This window comes from Pseudophryne corroboree, chromosome 6 (genome assembly GCF_028390025.1).
Source record: "Pseudophryne corroboree isolate aPseCor3 chromosome 6, aPseCor3.hap2, whole genome shotgun sequence".
Classification (NCBI taxonomy): domain Eukaryota; kingdom Metazoa; phylum Chordata; class Amphibia; order Anura; family Myobatrachidae; genus Pseudophryne; species Pseudophryne corroboree.
In genome coordinates, this window is record NC_086449.1 from 167,763,229 (window position 1) to 167,775,575 (window position 12,347).

The 12,347-nt window shown below is 46.6% G+C and overlaps 1 protein-coding gene across 8 annotated transcripts in view; it reads right to left on the bottom strand.

Moving 5' to 3' along the window:
- The window catches only part of ADD2 (adducin 2), a 276,848-nt gene that overhangs the window by 86,691 nt on the left and 177,810 nt on the right, over positions 1–12,347 (bottom strand). For all 8 annotated transcript variants that reach the window (XM_063932099.1, XM_063932101.1, XM_063932102.1 and 5 more), the window contains 2 exons: positions 10,390–10,539; positions 10,124–10,267 (listed from right to left, as the gene is read on the bottom strand). In XM_063932099.1, coding sequence (XP_063788169.1) covers positions 10,124–10,267; positions 10,390–10,539 — 294 coding nt within the window. The remainder of the gene's footprint in view (positions 1–10,123; positions 10,268–10,389; positions 10,540–12,347) is intronic.

The window sequence follows — 12,347 nt, forward strand, 5'->3', positions numbered from 1 at the left end:
CACTTATACACAGCCACACACCTATACACACAGCCACACACCTATAGCAACATATGCACACAGCCACACACTTATACACATAGACACACACTTATGCACACAGCCACACACATATACACATACATACACACAGCCACACACCTATATACATATACACACAATCACTTATACACATAGCCACACATACCTATACACACAGTCACACACCTATACCAATATATGCAGCCACACACTTATTCACATGTATACACACAGTCACACTCTTATACACACAGCCAAACACTTATACACATATATACACAGGTGTACACATCTATATACATATATGCACACAGCCACACACACATATATACACACACAGCCACACTCATATATACACACACAGCCATACACATATAATAAATATATATATATATATATATATATATATACATATATATATATATATATATATATATATATATACATACACACACACACACACACAAAGCCACACACCTATACACACAATCACACTCTTATACACATAGACACACACCTATACACACACACCAATACTAATATATGCACACAGTCACATACTTATACACATATCTACAGTCACACACTTATACACATAGCCACACCTATACACACATATGCACACAGCCACACACCTATACACACAGACTCACATATATGCACATATATGCACACAGCCACACACTTCTACACACAGCCAAACACTAATACACATATATAGACACAGCCATACACTTATACACATTGCCACACACCTGTACAAATATGTACATACAGCCACACACTTACATACCCTCCAACATTTTACACATAAAAATCGGTACAAATTAGGAAAGGGGGCGTGGTCACTGGTAAAGGGGGCGTGGCCACCCCCTTTCCTGTACTTTCAATGACGGTTTAATACAGCAGGACCTGTCATACGAAAAGTGGTCAACAAACATTGGCCAATGGTTAAAACAGATCCATCATTAACAAAGAGACTGCCAAATAGACCTTTATTGAGCTTTAGACGGGCGCGCAATTTGAAGGACATCTTAATGCAGCCAGATAGACCAATTGGGTCCGCTTCGGATATGTGGCTGGCACCCAAAAAAATGGGATGCTATAGATGCACTAATTGTACCACTTGCGGAGTATGACAAGTGGAGAGTACTTTCACCATCCGCATACTGGTGCCAAAATATTTATCCGACATAGACTGAGCTGCACATCTGATTTTGTTGTCTATACTTTGACATGTCCTTGCTCCCTCGTCTATGTGGGCAAAACAATTCGCCCCTTTCGTGAAAGGATGGCAAACCACCGTCTGTCTGTTAGAGAAGCTCTGACTAATGGTAACTCCGATAAACCGGTGGCCAGACATTTCTATGAGGCCTGTCACCCTCTTGCGACTCTGAAAAGTATGGTGATTGATAGAGTAGCACCATTGAGAAGAGGTGGAGATCGGGCAAAGCTCTTGTTGAAACGTGAGGCGGCCTGGATACACCGCCTAGACACCACAAGACCTCATGGCCTCAATGATGGCATTCACTATGGCATTTTTCTGGAATAATTTTGGACTTTTTTCATTTTTCTCATTTTTCAACACATTCTCTCTTTTTTTATTTCTTTTGCCTGTGATGGTGGCCTATCTGCGATTTATTATCCTCTTTTTTTGTATTCCTAGACATGGTCTTTTTTCCTATATGCGATTTGAATATATGAGTGCTCTATTTATGGAGCAGTTTTTTCCCTAATAGAATTTTCTAATAGGTATTATAATAAGATTTTACTTACCGATAAATCTATTTCTCGGAGTCCGTAGTGGATGCTGGGGTTCCTGAAAGGACCATGGGAATAGCGGCTCCGCAGGAGACAGGGCACAAAAAGTAAAGCTTTTTCCGATCAGGTGGTGTGCACTGGCTCCTCCCCCTATGACCCTCCTCCAGACTCCAGTTAGGTACTGTGCCCGGACGAGCGTACACAATAAGGGAGGATTTTGAATCCCGGGTAAGACTCATACCAGCCACACCAATCACACCGTACAACTTGTGATCTAAACCCAGTTAACAGTATGATAACAGCGGAGCCTCTGAAAGATGGCTTCCTTCAACAATAACCCGAATTAGTTAACAATAACTATGTACAATTTATGCAGATAATCCGCACTTGGGATGGGCGCCCAGCATCCACTACGGACTCCGAGAAATAGATTTATCGGTAAGTAAAATCTTATTTTCTCTATCGTCCTAGTGGATGCTGGGGTTCCTGAAAGGACCATGGGGATTATACCAAAGCTCCCAAACGGGCGGGAGAGTGCGGATGACTCTGCAGCACCGAATGAGAGAACTCCAGGTCCTCCTTAGCCAGAGTATCAAATTTGTAAAATTTTACAAACGTGTTCTCCCCTGACCACGTAGCTGCTCGGCAAAGTTGTAATGCCGAGACCCCTCGGGCAGCCGCCCAAGATGAGCCCACCTTCCTTGTGGAGTGGGCCTTTACAGATTTAGGCTGTGGCAGGCCTGCCACAGAATGTGCAAGTTGGATTGTGCTACAGATCCAACGAGCAATCGTCTGCTTAGACGCAGGAGCACCCATCTTGTTGGGTGCATACAATATAAACAACGAGTCAGATTTTCTGACTCCAGCTGTTCTTGCAATATATATTTTTAATGTTCTGACAACGTCCAGTAACTTGGAGTCCTCCAAGTCACTTGTAGCCGCAGGCACTACAATAGGCTGGTTCAGATGAAATGCTGACACCACCTTAGGGAGAAAATGCGGACGAGTCCGCAGTTCTGCCCTGTCCGAATGGAAAATCAGATATGGGCTTTTGTAAGATAAAGCTGCCAATTCTGACACTCTCCTGGCAGAAGCCAGGGCTAGAAGCATGGTCACTTTCCAAGTGAGATATTTCAAATCCACCTTATTTAGTGGTTCAAACCAATGAGATTTTAGAAAATCCAAAACTACATTGAGATCCCACGGTGCCACTGGAGGCACCACAGGGGGCTGTATATGCAGCACTCCCTTAACAAAGGTCTGGACTTCAGGGACTGAAGCCAATTCTTTTTGAAAGAAAATCGACAGGGCCGAAATTTGAACCTTAATAGATCCCAATTTGAGACCCATAGACAATCCTGATTGCAGGAAATGTAGGAATCGACCCAGTTGAAATTCCTCCGTCGGAGCACTCCGATCTTCGCACCACGCAACATATTTTCGCCAAATTCGGTGATAATGTTGCACGGTTACTTCTTTCCTTGCTTTAATCAAAGTAGGAATGACTTCTTCCGGCATGCCTTTTTCCATTAGGATCCGGCGTTCAACCGCCATGCCGTCAAACGCAGCCGCGGTAAGTCTTGAAACAGACAGGGACCCTGCTGAAGCAAGTCCCTCCTTAGAGGTAGAGGCCACGGATCTTCCGTGATCATCTCTTGAAGTTCCGGGTACCAAGTCCTTCTTGGCCAATCCGGAACCACTAGTATCGTTCTTACGCCTCTTTGCCGTATAATTCTCAATACTTTTGGTATGAGAGGCAGAGGAGGAAACACATACACCGACTGGTACACCCAAGGCGTTACCAGCGCGTCCACAGCTATTGCCTGCGGATCTCTTGACCTGGCGCAATACCTGTCCAGTTTTTTGTTGAGGCGAGACGCCATCATGTCCACCATTGGTCTTTCCCAACGGGTTACCAGCATGTGGAAGACTTCTGGATGAAGTCCCCACTCTCCCGGGTGAAGATCGTGTCTGCTGAGGAAGTCTGCTTCCCAGTTGTCCACTCCCGGGATGAACACTGCTGACAGTGCTATCACATGATTCTCTGCCCAGCGAAGAATCCTTGCAGCTTCTGCCATTGCACTCCTGCTTCTTGTGCCGCCCTGTCTGTTCACATGGGCGACTGCCGTGATGTTGTCCGACTGGATCAACACCGGTTTTCCCTGAAGCAGAGGTTCTGCCTGGCTTAGAGCATTGTATATTGCTCTTAGTTCCAGAATGTTTATGTGAAGAGACGTTTCCAGGCTCGTCCATACTCCCTGGAAGTTTCTTCCTTGTGTGACTGCTCCCCAGCCTCTCAGGCTGGCGTCCGTGGTCACCAGGATCCAATCCTGTATGCCGAATCTGCGGCCCTCTAATAGATGAGGACTCTGCAACCACCACAGAAGAGACACCCTTGTCCTTGGAGACAGGGTTATCCGTAGGTGCATCTGAAGATGCGACCCTGACCATTTGTCCAACAGATCCCTTTGGAAAATTCTTGCGTGGAATCTGCCGAATGGAATTGCTTCGTAAGAAGCCACCATTTTTCCCAGGACTCTTGTGCATTGATGTACAGACACCTTTCCTGGTTTTAGGAGGTTCCTGACAAGCTCGGATAACTCCTTGGCTTTTTCCTCCGGGAGAAAAACCTTTTTCTGAACCGTGTCCAGAATCATCCCTAGGAACAGCAGACGAGTTGTCGGCATTAACTGGGATTTTGGAATATTCAGAATCCACCCGTGCTGTTTTAGCACTTCTTGAGACAGTGCTAATCCCATCTCTAGCTGTTCTCTGGACCTCGCCCTTATTAGGAGATCGTCCAAGTATGGGATAATTAATACGCCTTTTCTTCGAAGAAGAATCATCATCTCGGCCATTACCTTTGTAAAGATCCGAGGTGCCGTGGACAATCCGAACGGCAGCGTCTGAAACTGATAGTGACAGTTTTGTACAACGAACCTGAGGTACCCCTGGTGTGAGGGGTAAATTGGAACGTGGAGATACGCATCCTTGATGTCCAAGGATACCATAAAGTCCCCCTCTTCCAGGTTCGCTATCACTGCTCTGAGTGACTCCATTTTGAACTTGAACTTCTTTATGTACAGGTTCAAGGACTTCAGATTTAAAATAGGCCTTACCGAGCCATCCGGCTTCGGTACCACAAAAAGAGTGGAATAATACCCCTTCCCTTGTTGTAGAAGAGGTACCTTGACTATCACCTGCTGAGAGTACAGCTTGTGAATGGCTTCCAGAACCGTCTCCCTTTCGGAGGGGGACGTTGGTAAAGCAGACTTCAGGAAACGGCGAGGTGGATCTGTCTCTAATTCCAACCTGTACCCTTGAGATATTATCTGCAGGATCCAGGGATCTACCTGCGAGTGAGCCCACTGCGCGCTGTAATTTTTGAGACGACCGCCCACCGTCCCCGAGTCCGCTTGAGAAGCCCCAGCGTCATGCTGAGGCTTTTGTAGAAGCCGGGGAGGGCTTCTGTTCCTGGGAAGGAGCTGCGTGTTGCTGTCTCTTCCCTCGACCTTTGCCTCGTGGCAGATATGAATAGCCCTTTGCTCTCTTATTTTTAAAGGAACGAAAGGGCTGCGGTTGAAAAGTCGGTGCCTTTTTCTGTTGGGGAGTGACTTGAGGTAGAAAGGTGGATTTCCCGGCTGTAGCCGTGGCCACCAAATCTGATAGACCGACTCCAAATAACTCCTCCCCTTTATACGGCAAAACTTCCATATGCCGTTTTGAATCCGCATCGCCTGTCCACTGTCGCGTCCATAAAGCTCTTCTGGCCGAAATGGACATAGCACTTACCCGTGATGCCAGTGTGCAGATATCCCTCTGTGCATCACGCATATAAAGAAATGCATCCTTTATTTGTTCTAACGACAGTAAAATATTGTCCCTGTCCAGGGTATCAATATTTTCAATCAGGGACTCTGACCAAACTACCCCCGCACTGCCCATCCAGGCAGTCGCTACAGCTGGTCGTAGTATAACACCTGCATGTGTGTATATACTTTTTTGGATATTTTCCATCCTCCTATCTGATGGATCTTTAAGTGCGGCCGTCTCAGGAGAGGGTAACGCCACTTGTTTAGATAAGCGTGTTAGCGCCTTGTCCACCCTAGGAGGTGTTTCCCAGCGCTCCCTAACCTCTGGCGGGAAAGGGTATAATGCCAATAATTTCTTTGAAATGATCAGCTTTTTATCAGGGGCAACCCACGCTTCATTACACACGTCATTTAATTCTTCTGATTCAGGAAAAACTATAGGTAGTTTTTTCATACCCCACATAATACCCTGTTTAGTGGTACCTGTAGTATCAGCTAAATGTAACGCCTCCTTCATTGCCAAAATCATATAACGTGTGGCCCTACTGGAAAATACGGTTGATTCGTCACCGTCACCACTGGAGTCATCGCCTGGGTCTGGGTCTGTGTCGACCGACTGAGGCAAAGGGCGTTTCACAGCCCCTGACGGTGTTTGAGTCGCCTGGACAGGCACTAATTGATTGTCCGGCCGCCTCATGTCGTCAAACGACTGTTTTAGCGTGTTGACACTATCCCGTAATTCCATAAATAAAGGCATCCATTCTGGTGTCGACTCCCTAGGGGGTGACATCCTCATATTTGGCAATTGCTCCGCCTCCACACCAATATCGTCCTCATACATGTCGACACACACGTACCGACACACAGCAGACACACAGGGAATGCTCCTAACGAAGACAGGACCCACTAGCCCTTTGGGGAGACAGAGGGAGAGTTTGCCAGCACACACCAAAAGCGCTATATATATATATCAGGGATAGCCTTATAATAAGTGCTCCCTTATAGCTGCTTTGTTATATAAAAATATCGCCATAAATGTGCCCCCCCCTCTCTGTTTTACCCTGTTTCTGTAGTGCAGTGCAGGGGAGAGACTTGGGAGCCGTCCTGACCAGCGGAGCTGTGAGAGGAAATGGCGCCGTGTGCTGAGGAGATAGGCCCCGCCCCTTTTCTGGCGGGCTCGTCTCCCGCTATTTAGAAAAATTAGGCAGGGGTTAAATATCTCCATATAGCCTCTAGGGCTATATGTGAGGTATTTTTAGCCTTTATAGGTAATCATTTGCCTCCCAGGGCGCCCCCCTCCCAGCGCCCTGCACCCTCAGTGACTGCCGTGTGAAGTGTGCTGAGAGGAAAATGGCGCACAGCTGCAGTGCTGTGCGCTACCTTAAGAAGACTGAGGAGTCTTCAGCCGCCGATTCTGGACCTCTTCTATCTTCAGCATCTGCAAGGGGGCCGGCGGCGTGGCTCCGGTGACCATCCAGGCTGTACCTGTGATCGTCCCTCTGGAGCTTGATGTCCAGTAGCCAAGAAGCCAATCCATCCTGCACGCAGGTGAGTTGACTCCTTCTCCCCTCAGTCCCTCGCTGCAGTGATCCTGTTGCCAGCAGGAATCACTGTAAAATAAAAAACCTAGCTAAACTTTTTCTAAGCAGCTCTTTAGGAGAGCCACCTAGATTGCACCCTTCTCGGCCGGGCACAAAAATCTAACTGGAGTCTGGAGGAGGGTCATAGGGGGAGGAGCCAGTGCACACCACCTGATCGGAAAAAGCTTTACTTTTTGTGCCCTGTCTCCTGCGGAGCCGCTATTCCCATGGTCCTTTCAGGAACCCCAGCATCCACTAGGACGATAGAGAAAATATGTTTAATCCAGTCCTGCTGGTTGTCTGTGTGTGCATATGGATGCATATGTGTACCTATGTGTATACGTGTGCACTAATTTGCGTGCACATATTAACTATATGGTTCCCCCTGATACCAATCTCGCCCTGCCTATCCAGTCCAGTTTTTTGATATTTCGAATAAGGCGTTCAGTTGCCATAGCAACGTATTAGTTCCGGCAGACGGAGTGATTATTTAACCTCATGATTTTTACTATGAGCCCTAAGGATATCTTTAATTATTGTTGAGATCACTTGATCTTATGCGGGAGCCTGTGCTCTTAATACTAATGAAGATATAACGGATTCAGTATTATCTGGTCTCGGCGCTTTGTTGCCATGGTAGCGTCTGACTTCCGGTCAGCTGATGCGCTCCACATGCAGGAAGTGAGGATGCCTGTGGAACGCACGCCGGAGCTCTCAGATCATCAATGTGCTTCTAATGGTATGCACACGATCGGTGTTTATTATCATGACTGGAATTAGGTAGGGTGATGACTGGCATTTTAATGGTTGATCTTTATATGTTTTATGTGCATCTGTGATATGTTCATTGTCACTGTTGTGTTTGTATGGGGTGTGGGGGTGTTGCTTTGATAAATTGGTGGGTGGGCTTATATAGGGTATATAAGGGTAATCTTTTCAGTCTATAATCATCTTGACAAAGGTCTACATATAGACCGAAACGTTGATCTGAACTTTGCACTGATGATCTGAATAAAAAAACCTTTTGCTATTTTGAAGACTGGTGAGTGCTCCTGCTTTCTTTTTAACATATATATATATATATATATATACACACACACACACACACACACACACACACACACACACACAAAGCCACACACCTATACACACAATCACACTCTTATACACATAGACACACACCTATACACACACCAATACTAATATATGCACACAGTCACATACTTATACACATATCTACAGTCACACACTTATACACATAGCCACACACCTATACACACATATGCACACAGTCACACACCTATACACACAGACTCACATATATGCACATATATGCACACAGCCACACACTTCTACACACAGCCAAACACTAATACACACATAGACACATCCATACATACACTTATACACATTGCCACACACCTGTACAAATATATACATACAGCCACACACTTACATACCCTCCAACATTTTACACATAAAAATCGGTACAAATTAGGAAAGGGGGCGTGGTCACTGGTAAAGGGGGAGTGGCCACCCCCTTTCCTGTACTTTCAATGGCGGTTTGGAGAGCCAAAAATCGGTACAGACCATAAAAAAAGGTACTGTACCTGCTAAAAAAAAGTACAGTTGGAGGGTATGCACTTATACACATAGCCACACACCTTTACACACATCCACACACCTATACCAATATATGCACACAGCCACACATATACACATATATACACACAGCCACACACCACATACATACCTCCCAACTGTCCCGATTTCAACAGGACAGTCCCGCTATTCGGACACTGTCCCGCTGCCCATCCCGTCGCAGTGTCCCGTGGGTGGGGAGGGGCAGTTGGGAGATCCCGTGATCACTGCTGCTCTGCTCTGCAAAGCAGGCAGTGATCACTGAATTAGATGCCATGCGCACACGCACGGCATCTAAACAGTGCAGGGAGTGAGGAGGGGGCTGCCCAGCTGCTCAGGAGCGCTGGACACGCCCCAAAAATGACGGAAAACGGGGGTCGTGTTGTGAGACCCTGCCCTTCTGACAAAGCCCCGCCCCTTCTGGCAAAGCCCTACCCCTTTTCGGGCGCGCCAGATCCCGCCCGACAACATTACAGAATTGGGAGGTATGCACATATATGCACACAGCCACACACTTATACACACAGTCACACACTAATACACATATATACACACATCCACACACTTATACACATATATACATACAGCCACACACTTATGCACACATGTAGACTTATAGATGGTGCCCCCCTTACCTTAACACATCACAATCACATGGCAGCGCACCATAATGTATAGGTTATTTCTAAATCCAAGTTGGATAAGGGACATCTGATGTCACCAGGGGGAGGAGCCACGTTACCAGGGAGAGGAGCCATGCCCGAACAGGGTACCCAAAATGTACCCTCGCAGGCTCGCTTCGCTCGCCACGCTTCGGGCTCGGTGGCTCGCAACCGGATTACTAAAAGGTAGTAGTTGGTGGCGTGGATAGTAGAAGAACTATCCCGCTGGCCTAGCTCCTCCCCCTGGCGATGTGGCTGCTCCCCCTGACATCACAGGTCCTTTAGGCCATTTGATTCTAGCATCTACCGTAATGTAAATGCTACAGCAGCTCAGATCCTCCCCTCAGTTCCCACATTGCACAGCAGGCAGCAGTGAGCCGTGTAGCCCCGCCCCCTGATCAGAGTCTTCTCTCTATAGTTTCACTTTCACAGCTTGCATGCTGCAGCTGTCTTCACACTGACTGTAGTATGCTCATCCTGCCCAGATGCCCCAAGGATTTTCTGATGCCCTAGGCTATTGCCTATAGCTAGGGCCGGCTCTCTGTACTTGGGGACAGTGTAAGTTCACAAAACACTGTGACAATAAAGAATACACTAAATTCAAGGATTTAAAGAAGTGAGGTGTGTGGGAAAGTTGTGGCACAACCTTGCACGTAGGTCCCAAGCACTTCTGCAGTTCGATCCTGTCCTTCTCCTCTTCCATATCTCCACTGAAATCAAAATACACAACCTCCCCAGCCAGCAAAGCATCATGGGAGATAGGTAGTAGGCCACACTTCATGGCGGACACCTACAATAAAACAGAGCTAGTTGTAAAATCTGCAACTAATGAGATATATTGTTTGATGCCCTGTACCTTGCTCTGTCCGAGCAGCATGCGCTATATAGATATGTTATCCTGAGTGCTCTCACCGCCGTCGTGGCCGCTGTGTGCAGCTGGATGACACATTTCACATCCGGTCTGGCAGAGTAGATCGCTGAGTGCAGGCTGAAGTCACTGGTTTCCACCTCATAGCTGGTGCTGCCGACCTCCACCATCTCCCCCAGGATATTTACTTTTACCTATCAGCAACATTGCACAAGATCTATTAGTTGTGAATAACCAACAAGGAGGAAGAGATCATTAAATAAATGTGAGATGGCTTGTCTGCCGAGTAGATGTAAAGAGCTTGAAAAGGTTCCTCCTGTGTTTTTATTTTTTGGGGGCTTCCACTACTAATATCCACCACTCTGACCTGCCCATGGTCTGATTACTACGATTCTGGGCCTCCTTATCTCTACAAGCTAATGGCTAGGGAGGCCAAGGAGAAAATAGGATTTTGGTACTTACCAGGTAAATCCTTTTCTTTGAATCCATAGGGGGCATTGGAGTACTCTTGGGATATGGACGGCTTCCGAAAGGAACAGGGCACTGAATATTCAAATTCAGTAACACTCCTCCCCTCCATACTCCCCGAGTACCTCAGTGTTTTTTACTGAGCCGAACAGGAGCGATAGAGAGGTTGACAATGGAGAATTACCTATAACATAACGGACAACCATAAAGTTGACACATAACGTAACTGACAACGAAACAGTTGACACCATAACCGATAGAACTAGAAAATTTGAACCAGTCGTTGAAAATGTGTTACCATAAGATTCCCTGAGCTTACTTCAAACCAGGTAAAACTGCTCTGGGTGGGCGTCCAGTGCGCCCTATGGATTCAAAGAAAATGATTTACCTGGTAAGTACCAAAATCCTATTTTCTTTTTCATCCACTAGGGGTCACTGGAGTACTCTTGGGACGTACCAAAGCTTCCCCCGTGGGCGGGAGAGCTGTTTGACACCTGTAAAACTAGGCGGCCAAAGCAAGATGCTGATGCCGCAAAACGTATCAAACTTGTAAAAGCGCACAAACGTGTGCACTGAAGACCATGTAGCCGCACGGCAAAGCTGCGTCGTAGAAGTCCACGACCAGCTGCCCATGAAGTTCCCACAGAACGTGTGGAATGAGCTGTTACTGATGTATGCGGCTGTAACCTAGCATTAAGGTAAGCCTGACGTATGGTCAGTTTAATCCATCTGGATAAGGTCTGCTTAGAAACTGGCCAACCCATGTTGGCAGCATCATAGAAAACAAACAACGTATCCGTCTTACGAACTGTAGACGTTCGGAATACATAAACGCGTAATGCGCGTACCACATCCAGAGTTCCAGAATGTGCTGTTAACACAGGAACTACTATTGGTTGATTGATGTGAAAAGATGACACTACCTTTGGTAAGAAAACGGGATTCGTTCGAAGTTCCGCTCTGTCATTATGAAACACCAAATACGGTGGCTTGCATGACAAGGAACCCAAATCTGAAACACGCCTTGCCGAAGCGAAGGCTAGAAGAAAAATTTTTTCCAAGTGAGAAACTTTATATCCACTTGCTGTAAGGGTTCAAAATATGAAGACTGTAAGAAATCTAAAACCAGATTCAAGTCCCATGGCGCTGTAGGTGGAATGAATGGAGGCTGTACTCTGAGGACACCTTGTAGAAAAGTGTGTACCGACGGCAATAGAGCCCATGGTGTTTGAAAATAAATTGACAACGCAGATACCTGCACCTTTAGTGTAGATAAACGCAGTCCTCCATCTAACCCCATCTGTAGAAATAACAAAAGACGGGATAACTTGAAAGATGATGTCGGAAACTTCCGAGCTTCACACCAACCTATATAGGCACGCCAAATTCTGTAATAATGAGCTGCCGTAACCGGCTTCCTAGCTCGTAACATGGTTGAACCGATACTGTAATGCCCTCTCTTCTTAAGAGGGCGGTCTCAACAGCCACCCCGTCAAACGCAGCCGCGCTAAATCGGGGTAAAAGAACGGACCCT